The 27520-nt window shown below is 43.2% G+C and overlaps 1 protein-coding gene across 1 annotated transcript in view; it reads left to right on the top strand.

Moving 5' to 3' along the window:
* The window catches only part of MYLK4 (myosin light chain kinase family member 4), a 35831-nt gene extending 15680 nt beyond the window's left edge, over positions 1–20151 (top strand). The window contains exons 5-14 of the mRNA XM_081014778.1: positions 1056–1161; positions 2023–2116; positions 3060–3169; positions 5090–5231; positions 9675–9745; positions 10837–10965; positions 11133–11285; positions 13046–13124; positions 14898–14964; positions 18881–20151. Of these exons, the coding sequence (XP_080870904.1) occupies positions 1056–1161; positions 2023–2116; positions 3060–3169; positions 5090–5231; positions 9675–9745; positions 10837–10965; positions 11133–11285; positions 13046–13124; positions 14898–14945 (932 nt within the window). The 3' untranslated portion in view covers positions 14946–14964; positions 18881–20151. The remainder of the gene's footprint in view (positions 1–1055; positions 1162–2022; positions 2117–3059; positions 3170–5089; positions 5232–9674; positions 9746–10836; positions 10966–11132; positions 11286–13045; positions 13125–14897; positions 14965–18880) is intronic.
* The last annotated feature ends 7369 nt before the right edge of the window (positions 20152–27520 follow it).

Below are 27520 nucleotides of genomic sequence, written 5' to 3'. Positions count from 1 at the left end.
TCCAGTTCTTAGGAGCCTCTTAAAGCAAACTGAAAAGATTATACTTTCTGGGGCAAATGGAAATGCTTTCATGTGTTGTTATTCACACAAATGGCTTTTAGTAAGTACCGTATTTCTCACTCTATAGGACGCACTGGACCATAGGACGCACCTTGTTTTAGAGGGGGAGAACAAGAAAAAAAAAATCTCCCCGTCTCTGCTCAGCGCCCCTTCAGCGAAGCGGCAGGAGAAATGAAGCCCCTTCCATTTCTCCTCCCGCTTGGCTGAAGGGGCGCTGCGCAGCTCTCCCTCTCTGCTGAAGCCAGGAGAGTCTTGCTCTCCTGGCTTCAGCGAAAGGAACCTGAAGCCTCCGGAGCGCAGCGGGAACTCGCGCTGAGCTCCGAAGGCTTCAGGCAGCTATCTCTGAAGCCTGGAGAGCGAGACGGGTCGGTGCGCACCGACCCCTCTCGCTCTCCAGGCTTCAGCGAAAGCAACACGAGGCCTCCAGAGCACGGAGGGAGCGCTCCCTCTGCTCTTCAGAGGCTTCGCGTTGCTATTGCTGAAGCCAAGGAGCCTGCATTTGCTCCACAGGACGCACACACATTTCCCCTTAATTTTTGGAAGAGGAAAAGTGCGTCCTATAGAGCGAAAAATACGGTACCTGACTTACACAAGGCCCAGGACTTACCTCCCTAAACTCACAAGGTGGGTTGATGTGGTGGCTGTTTGTAGCGTTAACCAAATTAAGAGGTAGCCTCCAATTTCCACACCATAAGCCCTGTGTTTATATATCACCATCCCCTCATTCTTCCCTGGAATTCGAGTACAGAGGTGAGAATTTTGAAATTCAAAATATACTCTGGTGCATGTCCGGAGTGAAGTTCGGTGTTGAGTGTAGCCAACGAAACTCACCATCAGGCCTTGCTGTAGAAGGGGGAATTAATATTTTGTAAAACAAAGTGCATGTGTACTGAACATTGTAACACTGCTTGTTCCGTGGAAATGGTAGATAATGAGCATAAGTCCATTTCTTTATGTCATGTGAGGATTTCACATTCATTTCTTATCTTTTGTAGAGTATATCTCACCACCGGCGGCTCCCTTTGATCATCGGATCGTCTCAGCTAAAAGAGCAGGGATCAATAGCTATTATCATGTTCACAAGGGCGAAGTTTTGGGAGGGTAAGTACAATTGAAGGTATTGTTAGCAGAATGAGGAATCTCTTCAAGTTGTTGAATATCACATTGCTGTGGATGGTTTTATGGTAGATTAGGCAATAGGGGTAACTAAAGTAAAACAACACGGACAACCATTTAAAGTGGTGTGGAAAATCAGTAACAAAGGCAATTGATAGTTTTAAATGTTAAGTTATATAACATATTATTTTTCCATTTGGCATAATTAGCCATGTTTTCAAGATATAGGTTTAAAAGCTGAGGTAATATCCAACTGAGTCATATTCAGAATGGCCCCACTGAAATGAATGCACGTATGTCCATTGATTTTAGTGTATCTACTCTGAGTATAACTAACATTGAATATCACTCTGTATATCAATTAGTGGGGACAGTGTCCACTTTCAAGGTACACAACCATTCTTACCTGAACTCCAATTCTGTCCATCATTCCTTACAGGAATCATTCTCAGGGTAACTCCCACATTATTTTCCTCCTTCAGACTTACATTGGCGTGCCTTTCTTAAGTATATTTCCTCTTAATTTGAGGAGGTTTGACAGAAATAGCCAGGAGTCCAGCAGGATTGGTGGGGCAGGACCTCACAATAAGGGACAATTGCTAGACCAGGCTTCCTCAACCTCGGCCCTCCAGATGTTTTGAGACTACAATTCCCAGCATCCCTGACCACTGGTCCTGTTAGCTAGGGATCATGGGAGTTGTAGGCCAAAAACATCTGGAGGGCTAGACACTGTTCTGCCTCAAATAATGAGATTCTAGTGAGGATAGCAAACTTGAATGCTCATATCTCAAAGGAATGGTGATGGGTCTTGGATTCAGCAACATTTCCCTCTTTTCCTTTCTTTAGTGGACGATTTGGCCAGGTGCATAGATGTGAAGAAAAATCAACGGGTCTCAAATTAGCCGCCAAAATTATAAAAGCAAGAGCTGCCAAGGAAAAGGTAAGGGCAACTGGAGGGCAGGCCTACAGCAGAGCCTTGCCCAAGGGGTTTTGTTATGCAGATTACTTTGCCACTTCCAAGTGGCAGCTTCTGTTCTACTGATTCCCATATACCTTGGTTTATTACGCTCCTGTTTGTACAACTTGTGAACACAGCTGTGGAACAGTTATTTCTTCTTCCACTTGAATTGCCTTTTGAATCCCAGCTCACTCGTGTCCACAGCCCATAATGAGATCTCCCTGTAAATCCATGGTTATAAATAAGCCGTATTATTTAATTTCTTTAATTTCTTTTATTGTAGTTAATTTTTCTGCCACTGAGCCATAGTCCTGGCCACTCTTTCCATTACACCAAGTTCAGGAGGGATTTATCTGTCCTATCACAGACACCAGGATTTCCCCACCTCTCTATTACAATATCCTTACCATTTCTAGGCATGAGCTACTTTCTCCTGTCCCCCCCCCCCCATTAGCTTAAAGCTATTGCCACTAGACAATATTTACAATATATTTTTGCTAGTAATAGGGAGATACCCAGTCCGATTGTCCTACAAACCTAGGAACATTTTGAATGAAATGTCAACAGCAGGAAGGAGCGATAGCCAGTGTGGTGTAGTGGTTAAGAGCGGTAGTCTTGCAATCTGGGGAACCGGGTTCATGTCTCCGCTCCTCCACATGCAGCTGCTGGGTGACTTTGGGCTAATCACACTTCTCTGAAGTCTCTCAGCCCCACTCACCTCACAGAGTGTTTGTTGTGGGGGAGGAAGGGAAAGGAGAATATTAGCCGCTGTGAGACTCCTTAGGGCAGTGATAAAGCGGGATATCAAATCCAAACTCTTCTTCTTCTTCTTCTCTTCTATAGCAGTGAGGTCAAGCAATAAGTGTGCATCCAATTTCTGCCATATTTATCATCATATTTAGCACCGTTCTTGCATTCTTCACAGGACGAAGTAAAGAATGAGATTAATGTGATGAACCAGTTGAACCACGTGAACCTCATTCAGCTGTATGATGCTTTTGAATCAAAAAATGACATTGTTCTCGTCATGGAATAGTATGTTGAATGCTTCTTCTGTTTCCTTTTCTCGGGCTTTTGGTTATGTCCACACATGTGCATTTACACACACAGAGTAAATGGGCCTTTTATTTCTGAGCCTTATTTTGACGTGGGTTGGTTGTTTTATTTTATTTTATTTTTTTATCTCAGAATAAAACTTTATTTAGAATTCGACAATAACAAAGAACCCCCCCCCCCAGTTGGGTTGGTTGTTTTAACTGTAGTCGCTATGAGAGAGAAGAGTTCAACCTCTCCCTATTCACCACCATGCATACAGTGGTACCTTGGTTCTCAAACTTAATCCGTTCCAGACTTTTAAAAACACCCCTAAAACAGCAATGAACAGCAAGTAACATGAATTTTACTAACAAAACCATTGATCCATAAAATGAAAGCAATAATCAATGTACTGTACTATAAAATAAATAAGACAGTATTGTAGATGTTAATTTAAAAAAATAAATAATAATTCTTACCTGCACTGATGTTTGGAAGGGGGGGCTTTTATCCATTTCCGCAGTCACACTATTGAACTGGGTTCCCACACAGTCAAAAAAACAAATTAACCAAAAAAAGCCTCAAAAAAAGAAACGCAAAATAAATAGCAAAAACAAAAGTGCCAAACTTAATCCGTTTCAGAAGTCCGTTTGACTTCTGAAATGTTTGAAAAGGCGCAGCTTCTGATTGGTGCAGGTGCCCCGGAAACAATAGTCGACAACCACATTGGACGTTCGGCTTCCGAAAAACGTTCAAAAACTGGAGCACTTCCGGGTTTTCAGCATTTGAGGACCAAGGTACCAGTGTATCTCTGACACACACACACTGCATGTGTAGATGTATGTACAGAGAGCTTCTCCATAGGAGGGGAATTCGGACTGGCATGGAGGAGCTCTTTGCATGTATATCTGCATGTACAATGGGTACACATATCAGCACCAGGGATAGCGTTACCCACCATGACCCCTTCATATGTTGGGTGAAAATCTTCTCCCAATGGCATTGTGTTCTCAGGTTTTTGTGGGGGAAGAGTGGGATGCAATCTAAGTCATAGGAAAACCAAATCCTGAAATGCACATTTTGTAATTATTTTTGATTTTCTTCTTTTTTTAAAAAAGTGTTTTTATTAAGGATTTTCTAGGGTCACTTATGGGATGCGGGTGGAGCTGTGGTCTAAACTACTGAGCCTAGGGCTTGCCGATCAGAAGGTCGGCAATTCGAATCCCTGCGACGGGGTGAGCTCCCGTTGCTCGGTCCCTGCTCCTGCCCACCTAGCAGTTCGAAAGCACGTCAAAGTGCAAGTAGATAAATAGGTACCACTCTGGCGGGAAGGTAAACGGCGTTTCCATGTGCTGCTCTGGTTCGCCAGAAGCAGCTTAGTCATGCTGGCCACATGACCCGGAAGCTATACGCCGGCTCCCTCGGCCAATAAAGCGAGATGAGCGCCGCAACCCCAGAGTCGGCCACGACTGGACCTAATGGTCAGGGGTCCCTTTACCTTTACCTTTAGGGTCTCCAAGCCACATAAAGCGTCTCAGCTTCATAGAATCCTTTCTACAGATCAGTCATATTTGAAGTGAGACACTAATATTATAGACCATATAAAGTTGGGGGAGAAGAGAGGTGGAGAGAGGGGGAGAAAGAAGCTGTTGGTAGACATTCATTCTTTTACATAGTGTATGTGCAAGGTTTTTGTGTCAGCGCCACACGGGTATGTTCTCTTTCTATTCATTTATTAGTTTTCATTGGTGGTGAGAGAGGTTTGGGGGGGGCAGGGCATGGTTGGTTGCCTTCAGTTGGCTGCTGTGAGTTTCTTTAAATAAAAAGTGTGTGTGTGTGTGTGTGTGTGTGTGTAATGCACACACCCTTGATTATGGGTCTGTCCAGTAATGTGAATCTTGAATTCTCTCTTTTTCCCAGTGTGGAGGGAGGAGAACTGTTTGATCGAATTATTGACGAGAACTGCAGCTTGTCAGAGATAGATACCATCTTGTTCATAAAGCAGATCTGTGAAGGGGTTCAGTACATGCACCAGATGTACATCCTCCATTTAGACCTGAAGGTACAGTGCATTGATTACTCTACCCATGAGATTAAAGGCGGCAATTTTCCTGCCTTGAGGCACACTCACTTGGCTAAAAACTGTTGGATTTCAGTTTTATACCTGCAGTTGATTCTCTCAGACTTATTTTTGTGGTCGCTTAACGAATGACTGCACTATATTCCGCTTTTCTCAAACATTTGCTTTTGTCCCTAAGAAGTCTGACCAACACCTCTGCTCTGCTGAATTTGATACCTGGGTTTAGGTTCTCACGTTTCAATACCGATAAGTAAATTGATATCTGGTCAACGTCCAGGAACTTTGTGAGTTTAACTCAGCAACAAGGATGAGATGTGTTATGTACTGTGTTGAATAGGATTCAGAATGCAGCAGTCTGATTGGTCCTAGAACAATAGGATTCAGAATGTAGCAGTCTGATTGGTCCACAGGAGCCACCCAATCCAGCTCCAGGTGGAAGTGAATCCGCAACCAGATTGGCCTACAGGTGAATCCCGGAATTAGCCAATCAGGTGGGGCCCATTGTGTAAATAATGTATATAAAGCAGACATTCTGGGGGAACTTCCATTCCTCCTCACCACTATGAGCTGAATAAAGGGCATGAAATCCACTCTCGACTCCGAGTATATTTCAAGATGTTACACAGAGATTTGTGTAGCAAAACCCTGTGTCCACCTTTGATATGCAAAAGTAGCTTTGGAAGGAGGGTGAATAAGTAGGAGTGCACCTTTGGAACCCTGAAAGGAAAAGGAGTTCTGGGCAATGTGAATAGCCTGTCACCAGCTCTGACAGCATAACAACCAGGGCATAGCAACCAGGGTCTCATGCCTCTTTGCACCATACTCTCCTTCCCTGATCCCATCTCCACCATATGGAACGCCCTCCCATCAGATGTCAAGGAAATAAACAACTATCTGACTTTTAGGAGACATCTAAAGGCAGCCCTGTTTAGGGAAGTTTGATGTTTTATTGTATTTTTTATATTTTGTTGGAAGCCTCCCAGAGTGGCTGGGGAAACCCAGCCAGATGGGTGGGGTATAAATAATAAGTTGTTGTTGTTGTTGTTGTTACCGTAGTTTTCTGCGTATAAGACGAGCTTTTTTTCTTTAAAAAAAAATGCTTAACATTTGGGCTCATCTTATACATGGGTAGTGCAGAGTAGGGACTGGTGATTGGTTCCAGCCATGAGCAGGAGTTTCTCTGCGGGGGGAGATTGGTGACTGTGTCAAGGGGTATATGCGATTGGGTGTTGCTGTAGCACTTGGGCGCTCGATTGGCGGCTGCCATTGGCAATCATGCACATGATTAGTTGCTTTGGCGAATGTCAGCTCAATAACTCTGGGCAATCCCACACCCCAATTTTCTTAGTTTTGAGTTCCCCCAAATAGGGGTGTCTTATACATGGGGGCATGTTATACATGAAAAAACACGTTAGTTAGTTAGTTAGTTAGTTAGTTAGTTAGTTAGTTAGTTAAAAGCAGTACTGTACCACTTTAAACAGTCATGGCTTCCCCCAAAGGATCCTGGGAACTGTACAGTGGCACCTCAGGTTAAGTGCCATATTTTTCGCACTATAAGACGCACCAGACCACAAGACGCACCTAGTTTTTGGAGGAGGAAAACAAGAAAAAAAATATTCTGAATCTCAGAAGCCAGAACAGCAAGAGGGATCACTGCGCAGTGAAAGCAGCAATCCCTCTTGCTGTTCTGGCTTCTGTGATAGCTGCGCAGCCTGCATTCGCTCCATAAGACGCAAACACATTTCCCCTTACTTTTTAGGAGGGAAAATGTGAGTCTTATAGAGCAAAAAAATAAGGTACTTAATTCGTTCTGGAGGTCCATTCTTAACCTGAAGCTGTTCTTAACCTGAAGCACCACTTTAGCTAATGGGGCCTCCTGCTGCTGCCGCGCCGCTGGAGCACGATTTCTGTTCTCATCCTGAAGCAAAGTTCTTAACCCAAGGTACTATTTCTGGGTTAGTGGAGTCTGTAACCTGAAGCGTATGTAACCTGAAGTGTATGTAACCCGAGGTACCACTGTACTTTGTTAAGAGTGCTGAGAACTGTTAGGGGACCCCTATTGCCCTCACAGAGCTACAGTCCCCAGAGTTCCCAGAGAAGAGGTGTCAATGGTTAACCACTCTGGAGATGGTAGAGCACTCTTGAGATGAGCAAAGATGGAATCTCCTAGTGATTCTCAGCACCCTCAATAAACTACAGCCCCCTGGTTTCTTTGAGGGAAGCCACAACTGTTAAAGTGGTAAGAGTTAAAGTGCTTTAAATGTATATTGTAGATACAGCCTGCCATATTATTATATTTGAAGCAGGACTTTTGTGTAAGATGAGTCCTTGCTGAAGGGATGCAGTTTTCCCCTGGGTTGAAGTTAGGCACAGTGGCCTGGCATGAATTTTGAGGCCTTCGCTTGGTAGTGGTCCCCATGCTGGAGAAGAGCTCAACAAATGCTCTTGAACTTGTTTTTTCTCCAGGAATAGCCGCACTGGTTTTGTTATATTCATATGTGTGAACTGTTCTGACTTAAGCCAAAGCAATACTTTGAGGGGTCCGCTGAGTGAACCTGAAGAATCTGATCACTTTAGGTGGTAATTAATGTGTGTGATATTGCTGGGACATTATATCTGTTTTTAGTGCTGAAACATTAGAACTAGCAGGAACCACCTTGTTCACCTCTGGCCAAGAGGAGAATTCGATTATTGGTCCTGCCAAGCTTTTGTCTGCAGAAACCATCACATCTGAACCAAAATGGGCTAGGTCACCTTTTTGTGCTTTTAACATTTAGTTTGCTTCAGTTCAGAACCTTGCATAACTTCAACATCGTCCTATCCATTGATGTTCCTTTACATGGATTTAAGACTATATCCATGCATAATTTTATAAACTAGTGCCATGTATCTTTTAAATGCCTTCTCTAAACGAAAAAGTCCCAAATGCTGCAACCGTTCCTCATAGGGCAGTCGCTCCATCCCTTTGGTCATTTCAGTTCCCCTTTTCCAACTCTGCAATATCCTTTTGGAAGTGAGGCAACCAGAACTGCACAGAGTATTCCAAATGCAGTTGCACCATAGATTTGTATGATGGTATTATGATAGCAGAGGGACGCGGGTGGCGCTGTGGGTTAAAGTACAGAGCCTAGGACTTGCTGATCAGAAAGTCAGCGGTTTGAATCCCTTCAATGGGGTGAGCTCCCGTTGTTTGGTCCCTTCTCCTGCCAACCTAGCAGTTTGAAAGCACGTCAAACTGCAAGTAGATAAATAGGTACCCCTCCAGCGGGAAGGTAAACGGCGTTTCCGTGCACTGCCCTGGTTCGCCAGAAGCGGCTTAGTCATGCTGGCCACATGACCTGGAAACTGTACGCCAGCTCCCTCAGCCAATAAAGCGAGATGAGCGCCGCAACCCCAGAGTCAGCCACGACTAGACCTAATGGTCAGGGGTCCCTTTACCTTTTTATTATGATAGCAGCAATTTGCCTTTTTTCAGGGCTCCTGCACATTGAGTCAACATCTCTATGATTTATCCTTCTTGAATAACTGTAAATTTGTGAGACAAGTATGGATTCAAATATATAATCAGCAATGATGGTGCTTGAGGTGGGTGCCTGAAGACTCAAATCACACATCTGACATAGCGATCCTTTGAGCAAATTCATTCCGATTTCAGCTGAGAGATTTGAGAGCATCACCATATAAAAAAAGGATTAAAGCAATTTGTCTCCTGACATCCCAGATGCATTTAACCTTTAAGTCTTTCCTCTCAGTCAGTATCTGTTGTTGTTGTTGTTGTTGTTGTTGTTGTTGTTGTTGTTATATACAGCCCTTTATCTAAAGATCCCAGGGCGGTGAACAACATTAACAACATAATTCACATAGTATAATAATCAAATCACAGAAAAAATCATAATAACATTCCCCCCTCAACACACACACACACACACACACACACATTTAAAAGGCCCACATTTAATATGTTAGATACTGGTTAGGGAGGGGAAGAACAGTGAACTAAGAAGCTAAAGCTGAAAGATAAATGTTGAGTAATGGTGAGTTTTAAAATAAGAGTGGAGGAGGAGGGGAGCTTAAAAAAAATTCCATGTCTCAGCCTGGATTCATAATGGGCTGCAAAATCACAACACAGACTTCCTGAAGTCCAGTTTGAGTCCTTTCTGAAAGCTCACTAATGAGTTTTTTATCTTGACTGGCTACATTATGTCAAACAGAAAAGCCACAGCAAGCGAAAACCTACACTGGCAGAGCATTCCCAGCCTCAAATACCACATGATTACAGTCTGAGATGTCCACAGAGTTTAACCTGCTTCATGATGCAGGCACTGCAAAGCGTATTTTTGTGCTGTGTTGTATTTTAAATGTGCTGATTCCACTTCATGTAGCATTTCTCATAAATGTGTGCTCTCTTTTTTTTCCTCCTGGCAGCCTGAGAATATCCTGTGTGTGAATAGAGAGACAAATCAAATCAAGATTATTGACTTTGGGCTGGCAAGGAGGTACGTTGCTTTCAGTCAAGCTCCAGCATCTTTTAGTTCCTAAATCCAAAGTCCATTTTCAAGTGATCCAATACTGGGAGAAATGGCGCAATAATAAAGAAAAGACTCTCTAGGCTACCAAAAGATGGCCGGTCTTGAACACATTTCCTGATGAACCTGATAGTACACATGTTGGTCGAAGTTTTTGAACAGGCAATCTTCACAGAAGGGTGAAAAGGCTGCTTTTGTTGCCGAAAATGCTGTCATAGACTGGAAGAGGGATCAAATTTTGCTTCTTTCCAAATAATTCAGAGCAAGATGCTATCGTGATACAAGATTCTTTGCAACAGGCAGCATGCGGTCATCAAAATAAACACAATCCTCTCAAATTCACATTCTGATCCTCAACATGTTCAGTGGGTTGACTTTAGTAGGGCTTATTTCATGCCATATTTTAAGGATGGAGGTACTAAACCAAATGGCAACATTACAAAACAATGGCCGTACAAGAAAAGGAAGTTTGGGGCAAGACAACAAGAGATGCTTTCTAGTCACCAGCATGTTTTATATCAGGCATAGGCAAACTCGGCCCTCCAGATCTTTTGTGACTACAACTCCCATCATCCCTGACCACTGGTCCTGTTAGCTAGGGATAATGGGAGTTGTAGTCCCAAAACCTCTGGAGGGCTGAGTTTGCCTTTGCCTGTTTTATATTCTCTGACATCATCCTGACAGCTATCGGTTTGCCTGCCCCCACTAAACGCCTATTTAAAGCATCTTTGGGTGGAATTCAATGTCGTGTTCAGTGGGATATGTGTGAGTTCAATGTGGTCTGCCCACACAGTGGGACTCCGCCCCCCCCCCCCACTTCCTTCACTGTTGTCACACGTCCCCTAAACCTAGTCTGGGTTTTTCCCCAATCCTCCAGAGCACATTTAGGGAGCGTGGGGGAAGGAAAAGAAGAAAGTCCTGTGGACAAGTGGACCTTGTTCTGCTTGCTCATCAACTTAGTTGATTCCCAACCTTTGTGTTGAACTCTTAAGTATCTGTACATACTGTAGACGTCATCTTTGCTGTCATTGTTTCTCATGTATTTCGTTGTCGTTCATTAGATATAAACCAAGGGAGAAGCTGAAGGTCAACTTTGGCACTCCAGAATTCCTCGCTCCCGAAGTTGTAAACTACGACTTTGTATCATTTCCTACCGACATGTGGAGTATAGGTGTCATTGCCTATATGTTGTAAGTATGCTGCAGCCTACATTGTTAAGACTGTGTTTTTCTTCTACAGTTGATGTCAAGTTGATGAAAGCGACTCCTGGACTCTGACTGTTGCTCAAAGTCCAGAAGGTTTACATTGCTCCTACGTAATGCACAAAACGTTTTGCCTCTTTCCCTGTTTCCCGCAGGCTTAGCGGATTGTCTCCTTTCCTGGGTGATGATGATAATGAGACTCTGAACAACATCCTGGCTTGTCGGTGGAACTTTGATGATCAAGAATTTGAAAAAGTGTCGGAGGAAGCTAAAGACTTCATCACTAAGCTTCTCATTAAGGAAAAGGGGTAACCAGATACCAGTAGCTTCAATGTACTGTCCAACCAGAAATTGTTTCTAAAAATGAAAAGTTCTTTTCATATGTATCTCTCAAGTGGCAGAGTGTTTCAATGATAAAATCCATTATAAACAAGGAGAGTTTTGACGTGTGCATCTGGTAAAAGGAACAGGGATACAGTGGTACCTCAGGTTACATATGCTTCAGGTTACATACGCTTCAGGTTACAGTGCTTCAGGTTAAGAACTTTGCTTCAGGATGAGAACAGAAATCGGGCTCCGGCGGCGCAGCAGCAGCAGGAGGCCCCATTAGCTAAAATGGTGCTTCAGGTTAAGGACAGTTTCAGGATAAGAACGGACCTCCGGAACGAATTAAGTTCTTAACCCGAGGTACCACTGTAGTTCAGTCAGTAGAACATGAGGTTCTTAATCTCAGGGTTGTGAGTTGGAGTCCCATATTGGGCAGAAAAATTGGATTAGATGACCCTCGCGGTCCCTTCCAACTACAGTGGTACCTCTGTATGCAAACTGGATCCGTTCTGGAGCCCCGTTCGCACCCTGAAGCGAATGTAAGACGCGTCAGCACGTGTGTGGGTCACGTTTTGCCGCTTCCGCGCATGCAAGTGGCATCATTTTGCGTGTCTGCGCATGCGCGAGCGGCGAAACCTGTAAGTAACGCATTCCGTTACTTCCGGGTCGCTGTGTAGCGCAACCCGAAAATGCTTAACCTGAAGTGTATTCACCCCGAGGTATGACTGTATAAAACTCTATGATGTGACTAGATTTTAAGAACTTTTCTGTTTAATTCAACAGGAGTGAATTGAGCGTAGGTTAATAGTTAAATATCATTGTTCGTTTATCTGTTTGACTTATAATTCATCCACCCACAATCCTAAGAGGCTTTGGGTAGATAACAGTACGCTAAACCTCAGTTTCACTGAGCAATCTCTCACATCATCTCTGTCTCCTGGTCACCAGAAGCCAACAACATTATACTGCATTTCCAGGAGAAGTTTTCCTGGCCCACAGTGGCTAATCCAATGTCTATAGGAAGCCTACAAGCAGGAGCTGAGTGCAGTGGTGTAGCGTGGGTTGTCAGCACCCGGGGCAAGGCAAGTAATTTGCGCCCCCTAACCCGGGGCAAGGCAAGTAATTTGCGCCCCTAACCCCTAACCTGCCGCCGCTGCCAGCTTCTTCTTGCTGCTGCCTGGTCTGGTCTGGTGTGGTTCTCTCCCGCACTCAGCACTGCGCTGGGCGGCCGCTGCACTGTCCCTCCCCCAGATAGTCCCTCGCTCTCTCTCCGCACCGCACGCCTGGCACCCACCCCCTCCACAGTGGGCGGCGACCCGGCGGCTCGGATCGGATTTGCACAGCCAGCACTGCAGTGAGAGAGAGTGAGTGAGCCAGGTAGGGGCAGAGAGCTGCGAGTGCGAGCGCGCCCCCCCCAGATGTTGCGCCCGGTGCGGCCGGCCCCCCCTGCACCCCCCACGCTACACCACTGTCTGAGTGCACCCACTAGTATAAAGGCCCAGTCGAGATCAGGATTGTATTCTGAATTGGGATCCTATGTGACTGCTTTTAAGTGGCCAGCTTAAGCATGATTTTTAAAAAGGTTAATAATGTAAAGTGTAGTTCGTTTCTCAGCCGTAAATTTAGAATTGGCTTTCAGTCAATCCTGTTTTGTTTTCTTGGGGGGTCACATTTTAAACATGAATGCTACAATCGTTGTATAGCTATTAAATACTGACACTCATTTTTACCCCCCTTTAAGCTGGAGGATAAGTGCAACTGCAGCCTTAAAGCATCCTTGGCTATTTGACCAAACACTCCATTGCAAATTGCAATCTAAGGTTTGTATATCAGAATAGAATTGTTTTCTAAAATTGTTTAGCTCATTGTGCTAAATGTGATCTTCCAAAATCCACACTTCCCAAACTAAAACGTGAACCAAAGCACAGCGCTTCTTCGAAATTTGCACGGCTCTGAATTTTGTGGTGCCGTCCTCCCGGCCAAACGATGCATACAAAAATGTGTGTTTTTGTGAAAGTAGCACTCACAAAAATGCATTCTGCTATGTGGAGATTGCTTCCACATAATGCTTATACTGGGCAAAATTACGTGCAAAAAGTATTAGGAGAACTGTGCACAAATTTGCATACAGATTTGCATGTGGGCTGCATCTGCGGTGGGGCAAACTGAAGACTGGGGGGGGGGGCGGGGAATGAGAAACTGAGAGTAACTGAAGTTGACAAATTCACCCATCTCTATTCCTAAGTCAGTTCTGCTATTGAACCTATCTGGCTAGACTCTTATGCCTGTGCTGATGTTGGTATTGTTGGTGTTTTAAAACTACCAACTACTAAAGATGAATGGGTAGTCAAATTGTGCGAGTACTTGGAGCTCGCGAAGCTGACAGATGCAATAAGAGATAAACCTAAAAAGATGGTGAAAGAAGAATGGGAATGTTTAAATAATTATCTCGGGGATAATGGTTCATCAATAAAGACCTGGTTATGTTTAGAATGATTCCGTATAGGGAAATGTTCCCTGATACCAAGATAAGGGATTCTATGGAATGCAGATAGAGAGAATTGATAAGAATAATGATCTGTTGTGACCTTGACGGAAGCGTACAATAGACGAGCCTTCTTGTGTTTTGGCTCATTTCACACACACACACACACACACACACACACACACCTTTTTTCCCTTCCTTCTCCTTCTTCTTTCCTCTTTCTTTTTTTTCCCCCATAATGCCTTATGTTCTATGCCATGTACTTTGATATTTTTTGTAGTTTTTTAGCCTTTTCCATTATTATTATCATCAAGGATTTTTCTTTTGTAATTTTGGTTGTTTATATTTATCTGTATTTGTTTAAAGCAAAAACAAAACAAAAAACAAACAAACAAAAACTACCAATGTACATGTGGTGCCTATTTGTGTGAAGAAATTATGCTGGTTATTGTAGATGTGGATTAAAGAGTCTGAGGTGCCCCACCCCAGCATATGTACTCTGGCTTGTGCCAAAAGAGCTTAGCCCACACCATTATAGATGCTCCCCACATGAATGCCTGATCACTCAAATACCCAATTTGCACAATCTCTCCCCTTTTGGAAGGGGAAAAAAATTAGGAAGCACGCCTATTTCTCTGCCACCATAAAGGCAGTCTGTGTCTTGATAAGAGTCTGAACTAAGTCTTGGAATCCATTGCATGATTTGAGCCTTTTAGATGTGCTTCTGAGCCACCTAACTAGAAATAGCACATACAGGGGAACCTCTACTTACCACCATAATCCGTTCCGGTGGCCCGTCCTTTGGGCCAAACGGGTTACTGGTAGAAGCGCCGTTGCGCGCATGTGCAGATGGTGGCTTCTGCGCATGTGCAGACGGCGGCAGCCGCTTCTGTGCATGTGTAAACGGCAGAAGCCGCTTCTGCGCATGCATGAATCATGGCAAACCCAGTATTTAGTTCCGGGTTTTCCGCAGTCACAACTTGGATCGGGCCCAAATAGAGGCAGTCGTAAGTAGAGGTTCTACTCTAGTTGTTCGCTGTTTTAAATGTATCACAAGGCTGGGACTCTTCTTGAGCCAGTACTGACATTCTCTTTTATCTTCCTGTAGAGAAAGGCTAAGGCTTCCACTGGATCTCAGGCACCTGTGACTCCATAAGCTCTATGAGAAATGGAAGGTTGGTAACATTTTGGGTATCAGTGGAAAATATTGACTACTGGGCCACTCTGTGAAGGCCACTGCTTTGCTGTGAAGCGTCCTCACTACCTGGATTAAAGGGGTTTCTTCCTGCCACCATGTGGCTAAAAGAAATCTCCAGATCTGTATAACGATAGATTATGAATGCATGCAACCATGTGCAATTGTTTAGGGCAGTTTCCATAACAAGTGCACAGCTTCAAGTTGACTTAACATTGACACCTGAAACAGTCTTTGATTAGTAGAAAAAATCCTTCCAGTAGCACCTTTAAGACCAACTAAGTTAGTTCTTGGTATGAGCTTTCGTGTGCAAGCACACTTCTTCAGATACACTGAAACAGAAGTTGCCAGATCCTTCCTGCGGCTCAATGTGGTGCCTTCCATGGTTCCAGTTACAGATAGGTAGCCGTGTTGGTCTGCCATAGTCAAAATAAAAAAAATCCTTCCAGTAGCACCTTTAAGACCAACTAAGTTAGTTCTTGGTATGAGCTTTCGTGTGCAAAAGCTTGCATACATACATACATACATGGGGGTCCCGGGTGGCGCTGTGGGTTAAACCACAGAGCCTAGGACCTGCCGATCAGAAGGTCGGTGGTTTGAATCCCCACAACGAGTGAGCTCCCGTTGCTCGGTCCCTGCTCCTGCCAACCTAGCAGTTCAAAAGCACGTCAAAGTGCAAGTAGATAAATAGGTACTGCTCAGGCGGGAAGGTAAACAGCATTTCCGTGCGCTGCTCTGGTTCGCCAGAAGCGGCTTAGTCATGCTGGCCACATGACCCGGAAGCTGTACACCAGCTCCCTTGGCCAATAATAATAATAATAATAATAATAATAATAATAATAATAATTTATTATTTATACCCCGCCCATCTGGCTGAGTTTCCCCAGCCAGCGAGATGAGCGCCGCAACCCGAGAGTCAGCCACGACTGGACCTAATGGTCAGGGGTCCCTTTACCTTTACCTTTACATACATACATACATACATACATACATACATCTTAAAATGCAAACCAAAACACATACGTTTCTATATTTCATTGACAATCAGGTGGCTACAGTCCGCCATATTATCCTTGATGAACAGTCTTCTCAGTTTTGGGGCAGCAATCACAAATCTTGCCGTGTTGTTTGTCACAAACTTAACAAAGCCAGACAACAAATATGTGATCTCTACTTGTTCGTCAGCTTCAGTCGTCTGACACAACAATTCAAGGATAGCTCTCGGTTCAGAATACAGAGGGCAATGTAATACATAATGGTATAGATCTTTAACTGCTTGAGCGACACATATACAAAGCCGCTTTTCTGCTGGGATTTTCCTGTAGCGTCCCTCTAAATATTCTGAGGGCATTAGTCTGAAAATGCAAAGCCAGAAATGAACAAATTGGTAAATCATACAGATAGTTCTCAAAGCCATGTGTTACTTTAATTAACTGTAGCTGTGGAGAGAACCTTGATTTCGGGATCGCCTGTAGATCTTGTGCAAAGCAGTGAGGAGGACAGCTTGGTGCAAATTCACCAGTGCACCCGATCCGGCACTGCTGCCAGTGCTTTTGCACCACAACGACCTTGCCACTCCCCTTCTTGCTCCCAGTAAGCAACAATGACCCACCTGTCGGGAAGGTAGTGTAGCAGCTCTGCTGCACCTGGCAAGACACTTCTGATACTAAGACTGCAGCCCTAAGCACACTTTTTCATTAGCAATGGATCCATTTGTAGCTCTCAGTCTAAGCCATCACATCCCTGAAAGATGCAGAGCAATGCAGTCCCTTCCCCAAAGTATAATTTGGTCATCTAGCCAGAATTCAATGTCCTGTCAGAACCATATCACAAAACTGTTCTGACCATTCTTGCACGGTATGTTTTCAGATTACCAGAATGGTTTTAAAAAACACACACTATGGGAACAAGTTCAAGGGACTATGGAGAATATCTGGAGATGGCTCCTTCTTGATTTTGGAAATGCTGAAAGCTCCTGCTTGCATAACCACTTGTTATTTATTTTTTTTAAACTTGCGAATATTAACTTAAGATATGAAATACGCCACTTTGCATTTTGAGTACTAATTCTGAGTGGTGTTTTGGTCCATTTGGCAAGAGACAGTCAGCGCGATGGGGTTACATTTATAACTGGATGGCTTGTAGCATTGTTTTGCGAAGACTGCTCTGCAGAGCTTCAAGGTTTCTGGTTTATAGTAGATTCCTGTAAGTTGCATTACATGTCTCCATGTCTAAGCCACCAAAACCACATTGTTCCCAGTCGCTTCAATCATGCACTGAGTCAAATTTGTGGGAAGAGACTACTTGCCTCAACCAGACAGGGTGGAATAAGGCAACATTTCTTATTTTGTCCGGTCTCCAATTTATTCCACATCTGGTGTGAACTCAGGCTCCAATCCTAACCCCATGGACCTGGGTGTAAGCCCAATTGAATTCAGTAGGATATGCTTCAAGGTAGACATGGTACCAAGGGGTTGCTCGAGAGCAAGTAGGCAAATGCCTCCCTGCTCGGCTGTGAAGCCTTGCTTTTGATGCCAAAATAAACTTTCTCTGCTCAGAGCACCACTCTCCCGTGGCTGGCTCATTCACTGGCAGAATCTGTGAGTGGGCAGTCCTTAAACTTTCCCCAGCAGAGTAGTTTCTTGACGCCCAGTCTGCGCCTCCCCTCTCAGCGCAGATGCCTGGGTATGGGTAACGGAGGGCCTCTCTCCTCCCCGCTTTGCCCAGGCAAGGTGTCCTGGCACCGCCTCGCCTCCTCCGAGCCCTGAAGCTCCTCTCCACTGGAGGTGTGGTTACTCTCCTCCGCTGAGGAGGTGCTGCTTCCCACGATCTTTGGAGGCTCTCTGTAATCCATCCAGCTTTTCCCCTCTCGCCCCTGAGCCGATGGCAGTTCCCTGACAACATGGTTAGGTGGTCTGCATGTATAGAAATAATAGCTACCCATGTGGGCCCACTAGAAAAAAATAATAATTGCCATGATAGGGTACCTTTATTAAGACCAATTAAAACATCACAAGTGAGCAAGCTTTTGAGTTGCCCAGAACCCCTGTTTAGGATGAATGTTAAGCAAAGCAACAAGGAACTACATATGCATCAGATGCAATGTGGGACAAGGGGACCTCTGACGCAGGAACATAGTTGCTGCTGTAAGGAAAGTGGCAGCAAACAAAACTGCTTAAAGAAAGAAGGAAATTCAGTGGGGGGGGGGCTAGACTGAAGATTTTAGAAAGTACTGTCTGACTGCTAAAAATAAATTAAAAATTAATAAATCCCTGCCTTGTAAGTGACCTCAAAGTCATCAGAAGTTCTCCACCCATTGCCTTTTTGTCATTCCCTTTTCTGAAAATGTGCCCAAATAATTATACTGAGAACATTTGGAACAGCCCTGACTAGGAGATAGTCAAGAATCTCTGTGTTTGAATGAATTCCATAGAGCTGAAGGAAGGTGGCAGCTTTTGTGGGGGTACAGTGGAGAGCTTAGGAGCTCTTTGTAGTTTGGAAGAGAGGGAGAGAGGTGGGGAGAGTTGTGAGTTCACTAAAGGCAGGACCTCTCTCTGGGGATCTGACGTGAGGTGGCAGATTTAATGCCTTGTATATTTGTAAATAGAGTAAATATTAGAGAGCCTAAGTCTCCAGTGCTTTTGCACCCAAAGGCAACCAAACCTAGATATTAAGTGGAGCATGCCACAGATTGAAAGGGGGCAATCTCTGAATGATCAAAGTGTGACTCAGGCAATGTTATTCATTTAACTGCATCCGTTAAGGGCCATTTTCTACATTCATAAATATCTCGTGATAAAGCCCTACCAGTAAACAGCCCAGAATGTCGCTGAAGGATCACGTGTACATAATTCTGCTGCTGATTTTAACGAGATTTTTATCTGTTTCCTTTGCAGAAAAAGCTGCTGTGTGGTTACTGCTGCTATGACGTTTGGAAATTTTAAAAACCCAGCAGTTCTGGTGCTTCAACTCCCCCCCCTTTCTCCCCATGATGACTTGAGGCTTTTTACTAAGTGGACCAATACCACTTTGGCTGCAGGATTGAGTCGCAGTAGTACTGAACTGCTTTCTTCCCCGGCGTTTTAGCTGTTTTCAGTAGCTGCTGAAGTTTCCAGGAAGGTGTTTCTGTTCAAAGGCGGCTGCTTGAATTTGTGCTTGAGGTTCTTATCATTGCTTGAATTTCAGCGTGATAGCTCTGGTTTTCCAGACTCAGCTGTTGAAAGAAATGGTGGGGATTTCTTTTAGATTATCAGATCTCCTCAGCTCAGCAGGTTAGGGTTGAACTCAACTGGGAGAGGATTGCTTTCAAAGAAACTGTATTGCGGGGGGGGGGGGAGAAAGAAGCAGGTAACAAATGTGGAAGACTGTGTGTGAAGTTTAATTTTTAAGACAAGGTGCTCTCTTCTTACCATATAATAAATAGAGTGATTCTATTACAGCAGTGTGTAAATGGCATGGAAGTATGTTTGCTCTCAGTGCACCATGAAATGCCTTTTCTGTGCCTGCTAACATATCACTCTGATACCATTTTTAATTCGGCCAGGTTATCTTAGGCAACTGCACAATTCGAATGCAGAGAAGCATGTGTTCCCCCATCTCGCCTCCCCCTCAAAAATTGGTAATCTTGTGCCTTCGAATATTTGTTCATATTCTTTAAGCATCATAATGAAAGGAATCCCAGTATATATTTATTTTTATGTTGAACAGAGCAGGTAAAAGAAAAGAAGAATGCGCTCTGAAACTGAGAATCATAATATTCTCCTGGCTTGACAGCTGGCGCAGTGGGAAACATGAACTGAGTGAGGCTCCTAATTCAAATTTCACCTCAGTCGCTGTCTCCCAACCTCAGCCCCTCATCTCAGTATTAGGATAACAAAACTGACCCACCTTACAAGTTGTTGTAAGGGTTACTGAGTCAATGCCTGTAAAACATTTTGAACGCTCACAAAAATTCATATAAAATAGAAGGATTGCAGATATTGCTGCAACAGAATTAAGCCGTTGTAGTATTGTAGTAATGTTAAAATGCTGTCCTGCACATTTCCTTATAGAAAATCTTCCATTTATCTAAATATGGCTGAATTTATCACTGCCAATGAAGGGTATTTAAGTTGTTATGTGCCCCCAATTCATTGGTCGACATGGCAATATCTCTATTGCAAGACATTTTTTAAAAAGCCCCATGGAGGCCTTGCCAAGAGCAGAACTTCATTTTCCTGTGGAATGAGGCAGAATCTTCCCTTTTATCCATCCTCTCAAAGTTCCCATTCCTGTGGCATTTGGAAGGAGAGCTTGGGAAATACATGAAAAGAAGACCTTGCCCAAGAAATTAAGATTTGGTTTAACTGGCATATAAAAACACAAGTATTGCTAACACAGCAACTTTTTGCCATGTCTGTGTGGTAGCTCAATGGGCGAGAGTGCTGTTCACATCACGAGTGTAATCCACGACAACGCAGCACCCCTCCTCTAGCGTAACAACTTTTCTAATTCTGACAAAATCTGCAGGCTGAATGTGGAAAGGGATTTCAATATACACTTTAGTGCCAGTATTAAGGGTTTTCTCTCTTCATAACACGCACAAGCTGCATGCGGTTTTCAGTCTTTGATAAATATACATATATGTCTTTGTGTGGTCGTAGTATCCTAACTGCTGTCTTTCTTTGGAAAAAGAAGAAGGGGGGAAGGATGACCCAGATCCTTGTAGAAAATTAGAATGATTTAGATTCAGTCCTTCAAATTTCAATCTTTTGTAAGTTGTGGAACCAATTCAGGCACAATGTTTTGCATTCATAGGAAGGCTCATGGAATTAGTCCTCTGAGTGTGTGCATGTGTGCATAAATGCGCACATACACATGGAGGAAAGGGTTGGTTTTTTTCTTTTTCTTTTTTGCAAATTCACACAGCTTGCTAGATAATCTCACAACTCATGATTGGGCTCCTGGATGTTTCCTGTTTATAAGATTGTTTAGATGTCTGGACAAACCGTTGCCCTGCACACCAAAAATGAATGCCTAAGACAAGTTTTGGAATGGCGGGTCATAACTTTATTAAAATCAAGGACCTGCAAGGGAAGAACTAGAAAACAGTGCAGGCCAGCTATCTTGATGGAGTGGACAAGGAGAGCCTCTGAAGTCTGTTGGAGGTAGCCTCAATAGTCCCATCAGAGGCCACACACAAAATTCCTACTCAGTTCCTAAAATTCAACGGGCAAATCCTAGATCACAAAAAAGGGAGAGCAGGGTGCCATGCTGGCCAGAGAAAGAGTCCAGAGAAGGAGGGGTTGGGTTACTAAGCCAGTCAGATGTCATGGATTAATAGAATTGTAGAGTTGGGATGGACTCCGAGGGTGATGCAGTCCAACCCATGCAATGCAAGAATGTCCCCATGTGACATGATGATGTCACAGGACAGTAAACTCTTATGATGCCATTTCCAGTGGGATAGAGGCAAATGTAGCCCTGCAATAATGTGGAGGACTGAGGTGCTGGGAGGCGGCGGGGGGGGGGGGTGTCCAAGAGCCAACACAGTGATACAAAACATTATGCTAGAATTGGACCACGTGTAAGAGTTCTGTGGTCTTTGTGTGCTTTCTGTTGCTTCAAAAAGAGAATACTCCTACAGCAATAGTAAAAACCAGTACAATTTTTATTCTTGTTTTCAAATTTCCCATCGTGTTATCAGTGGCAACCCTGAGTTTCATGGCGATCTATTGTGGATAAATTGGCATTGGTCAAAGCCTTAATCAGGGCTATTTTCAAATGTCAGATCCACCTCATGACAAAACAGTGGCATGCCACCCAGGGGTACCCCAGTAGTTTCCAGGCTATTCCTGCTGCTTGCTCAGACATCTTTGTTTTATCAGGTGGCAATATTTCTGTGGCTTTTCTTGGGTTTCTGGCATTAAACGTGGTATCTGCAGTGCTAGCTTTTGCGAGCACAGGGGGCCTATGAAACATACTTACATGCTAACAGAGGCTACTACATGGCAGAAGGAAACACATGATTTGAAATGATAGTAGCATGTTGGTGATCTAGTCCAGAAACCTCATGCCCACACCACAAGTTAAATGTAAGTTGCGAAAACTTTTCAGTGGTTGGGGATTTGAAATGTGGGCTATGTTCAGAACTGAGTGATCAGAGGAGCAGAAGGCCACGGAAGAAGGTTTCAGTAAGTTGGGTTCAGGAGATCACTCAACATAGAGTGAGGTACAGGTAGAGGTGGAACAGGGAACAAGGTAAAATAGAACAGGCTTGCAGATCCTACTTGGAACCAACATAACTTCATTAATTCATGGACTTTCAGAAGGAAGACCATGCATAGCCAAGTAGGCCAGAGAAGAGAAATTGGTGGCTCTTATGAGGGAGAGATTGCGGTCTGTCCGTCAGCCTCAATGACAGCATATGGAATAATAACCTACAGTGATGGCTATCCATCAGATCATTAGTTATCTAAGTTTACTCATGCCACTGGAACCTGTGCTAGAAAATTAATTTATGTTGCTGCATCTTATTGTGCAACAAAGCAGAAAGTTGGAGGAATGCAGCCTATTCAACACAATGTGATTCCCTGATGCAAGGGCACACATATCCCACGAGGTTTTGAAAACCAAGCTCTGTACTTATCAATAACCGGCTGTAAACTTGCGAAAAGCAACACTTGGTGGGTAACATACAGCAAGAAATCAATTCCATTGAATTAATACATATCCTCAGAAATATGTTCTGCCCTGTATTTCTGAATGTCTGAATATAAGCAACTTGGCCATTGGTCTCCTTGTGCTTGCAAACGCTATCACAGGAAACACACCGCTGTCCCGTTCACTTCAAAGGAAGGGAGCGACTGTGTGTGTATCCCTCTACAAATATATGAAGTTTCCTGCCTTGCTGCTGAATGGGGCAAAACATCAGAGCCCACGTAGGGAGTTGAACCAAAGCTGAACTCTGTGGATTATGCACAGTGCTATATCCTCGGACTGCTCTGTTGTGAAAACCCTCCTGAACTGAAGGTACGAGGGTTGGGTTGCCATTTGGTATCCATTGCAAATGAACGCCATGGGTTATATCCAGTTGTGCCTATCCATTCATAGAAGGCTCTTTACGACAGCAGAAAGCGGTTAGGAAGCAATGTTGGCAGTCTCCCACTTTCTCCTGCAGATTTGAGGGCGCTGCAGAAGGAGGGGAGGAATCAATGAAAATTGGTCCCCTTCCCATACATTCACAAAAGCCACCACTGGATCGAAGAGGTTTCTATCAATGGAGGCACACAAACAAGTACAACCAGTGCTTTTTTCCCTTAATTTTTTTTTTTTTTTAGGGGTACTCTCATTTTGACTCAAGAAAATCACCATTTTATAGTTCAAATCGGGAAAAATAAATACAGTAAATGGACAAAAGTACAAAGATTCACAAAATGTTTAGGGGTATGCGTCCCCCCAGAAAAAAGCAGCCCCATGTTTTTGCAAGCTCGGCACAACTTCTACAAGGAAAATAACTTTTATTTTGTAAGTTCTTGGGTAAGGAGCAAAAGAAAGCAAACTTGGCTTTTAGGATCCCACAGAACAGTGTAGTAATCCTGACAGTGTTCAGTTTCTTTACACTAATCCCTAAGTGAGATTGACAGGTATTTCACAGTCAGGTGTAACAGTCTGATGTAACTAAATGCTTGTTTGTCGCTATGTACAATGCACTGCATACAATATGTTGAAAGAGATGAAAAATGCCACCTGTAAATAATGCTTTCAACAGTCGTAATTTCAAAACAGTTGTAATCATGGTATCATATTCAAGGAACCTTTTCTTGACTATTAAGATTATATTAAAGTAATACTTGATCAACTAGAAGATAACTACTTCTACAAGACTCATATAAATTATTATTCTATATTTATTGCACTTTGAACAGCATGCTTTTAACTCCACTTGGCTTTTTTATTTTATAAACGATATAACCACAGTTTGTTCTCTTCAGGTTTTTTGTGCGTGTGTGTGTTTCACAACACAGTTTTTCTGATTTTATACCAGGCTAATCAAAGAGAGTGACAGATAGGTAGCCGTGTTGGTCTGCCATAGTCAAAATAAAAAAAATCCTTCCAGTAGCACCTTTAAGACCAACTAAGTTAGTTCTTGGTATGAGCTTTCGTGTGCAAGCACACTTCTTCAGATGCGTGTATCTGAAGAAGTGTGCTTGCACACGAAAGCTCATACCAAGAACTAACTTAGTTGGTCTTAAAGGTGCTACTGGAAGGATTTTTTTTATTTTGTCAAAGAGAGTGAGTGTGTAACTGTATGTGTGTTTTTGCTTATCTGTACGGTGTTTTGTTTTTAAGAGTTTTAGAAACTGTGAATTGCCATGTTTGAGAGCAGGTTGCTTGAGGAGGGCACTTTACAAGCTGTAGTTATTGCCTTCAGCTGTTCATTCACAGATGGGCAGAGGTGACTTACAGCTATTGCTTTTGCAACTAGGGAACAGAACAGACGTTTCTCCTAATAAACGTGTCAAGATTCAGAATCCAGTGGGGTGTAATTCCAAAACTATTGGATATTTAGTGTGGCACAAATACAGCCCACATAAACTGCAAACTGCTATGGATTGGGTGTACTTTTAGTGATAGTTAGGCCTTAATCACTTCGCAGTGGCTTCCTGCCTCTATTTTGTTCTCTCTCATTTGTGTCACTGCACTGATTGGTGCACTACACAGTCATTCTTATATTAAGGCTCTTCTGGGCTTAGCTCATTCTGAGAATTTATGGATTGAAATGGTATAAAGGTTTGCGCAGAGTGTCTCTTTCTCATTGCTACGAATGAGCCATTCTACACACACACAGCTGTGATTGGAGGAAAGGGCTTTCAGGTCAAAATATACTATTTCTGTGTAGACATATATGAGTTTTATTAGCTCAGCATCTCTCAACTAAGCACTCCACACATTCAAAAATGCCCATAACAGAAGGTATCAATTTTTTACAGCATACTACACTTGTGATTAAGGGACGCGGGTGGCGCTGTGGGTTATACCACAGAGCCTAGGACTTGCTGATCAGAAGGTCGGCGGTTCGAATCCTCGTGACGGGGTGAGCTCCTGTTGCTCGGTCCCTGCTCCTACCAACCTAGCACGTCAAAGTACAAGTAGATAAATAGGTACCGCTCCAGCGGGAAGGTAAACGGCGTTTCCGTGTGCTGCTCTGGTTCGCCAGAAGAGGCTTAGTCATGCTGGCCACATGACCTGGAAGCTGTACGCCGGCTCCCTCGGCCAATAAAGCGAGATGAGCGCCGCAACCCCAGAGTCGGTCACAATTGGACCTAATGGTCAGGGGTCCCTTTACCTTTACCTTTACACTTGTGATTAACCTTGGATTGCCAAGAATTAACATGAGATTTCAGTTGTTGTTGTTGCTGTTGCGAGGCCTGCAGATTTTGGATGCGCCGAAATCGCAGTCAACAATCTACAAGGTCCCTAAGAAAGCTCACATATTTCAGAGAATAATTCATGAGAACTTCAGGTTTTGCTTCTGGTTCGATGGTGACAAAAAGCTGAAATGACTTCTAGAGTCTTGTGGCATCTTAAAGACTAACAGATGTTTTGTTCCATTTCATCAGACAGATGGCGGGCGGGCAGGCAGGGTTTAGTATTTGCACCAATTTCTGCAGCAGCAAAGCAGCTCATGCCATGGAGTTTTAAGATCTCCTTCCTCTCTCCACCCAATCTATTCTACATCAATTTCATATTGCAGAAGAAAAGCTGGTTGCTGCCTGTAGGGTGCCTAAAAATGTGTGTGTCAATTTCCACTGAATAGCAACAAGACTTTTAGCTACATACCTCTGACCCTAATATGGTTTTAAATATAAATAATATCGGGTGAACAAAATGCAAGGTTTCAGTTATGATTCAGAAGCTGACAGTGATGACTAGTCCACAGCAGTCTTGCAAAGACCTTTAAAAAATGTTTTGCTCTCAGAAAGGATGCTGTATCTTAATGCATTATTTTTTTTATTAGTATAATGCTATGTGATTATGCCCAGTGTAAGTGAGGCTTAATATTGCATGAATCCACAGTAGGAACATTAAGGGTTTATGTGCACTTAACTTTCGCCCCATGTCTTCCAGGAACAGTTGTGCACTTGAAAGCTCTGTATCTGAGTGCTTTGTTGTTGTTTTTACCCCAGAGCTTTCCCTGTGAAATTTGGGTCTTCTGCAGATTGCTGTTTGCTCTGATTCCGCAGTAAAGAGTGGATTTTCACAGGGAAAGATGAGGGGGAGAAAAAGCACTCAGACATGGTGCTTTAAAATCCAGGCTGTGTTTGGAAAGCATTGAGGAAAGGTAAGCGTGGATAAGCCCTTAGACCAGAGGCTCTCAAAGTGTGTGACAGGACACGATTTCCTCCAGTGTTTCATCCTACCAAGGAATCACAACCAAGGAAGTGACATACTTGGTTGCACAACCTTTCTCAATGACAACTAATTAAATTAAAGAATGGGGATTGAGTCTACATGGATCTAACCGTATACTAAGACCAGTGCCAGATTTACATATAAGCTAAACAAGCTATAGCTTAGGACCCCACTCTCTTGGGGCCCCCCAAAAAATTAAAGGGAAAAAAACCTGGATGTACATTTCCAAAATATAAGATTAAAAACAAATAAAATAAAACCTACATACAGCAACAGTGGCAAATGGCTTTAGATACCTATCAGGTCCATAAATTACCATATAGCATATATTCAACACAAAAAACAGTGACAAATTGTTGTTGACAAAGGACAGCTGGACATACAAAGGGCCCCATTACCTTCAGTAGCTTAGGGCCTCATCAAACCTAAATCCGGCCCTGACTGAGACTTACACAGGTAGCAAAGTCCAGAGAAATTAAAATCCCAGCAACTAAATAATAATAAAAAAGAGTGTTAATTCATTGGCCCCACAGACTTCTCCATCAATTCAAGTGGCGGGTGGAAACAAAGATCTAATGCATAGAAAGGGGACGAGTTTGGAGGAACTCGGTATGCCTCTCTTATCAATTATCACACGTTTTAAATGAGAGCCAGCTCCCACTTTGAGAATCCTGGATTTAGGCTGACATATTCACCTTCCATGAAGGCTAATAGTTCAACAATTAACTACCTATATATAATGTTAGATGAAATATGCATCAAGGTTAACAGTTTGTAAATATGCTGTTCAGGTCTAGGTTTAAGATTTTGAAAGCCATTAGCCTTCCAAGTACGTATAACATGGTACTTAATACCTGTTCTGTGTTCTACGATATCATATTCTTGACAGTAACAAATGGCTTGAATAGACTTTAAACTATAAAAATATGCAGAAGTTTGTGTAATAAATGCATCTTTTTTAAAAGATGGTTTTTGTAGATTAACACATCCTCTTGTATTATTAAAATGTAAGACATAGCAATTGTGCGCACAAGTCATTGTAGAATAAACCATTACTTTATTTACTTGGAAGTTTGGGGTGGATTGTGTCTTTGTGTCCTAATTTTGCCCTTCAAATTTCAAATATGGTCTCCAGTTTTTGA

This window comes from Podarcis pityusensis (assembly GCF_964106645.2).
Source record: "Podarcis pityusensis genome assembly, chromosome: 7".
NCBI classification, from domain to species: Eukaryota; Metazoa; Chordata; class Lepidosauria; order Squamata; family Lacertidae; genus Podarcis; species Podarcis pityusensis.
This window is presented reverse-complemented; position numbering and strand designations above follow the sequence as displayed.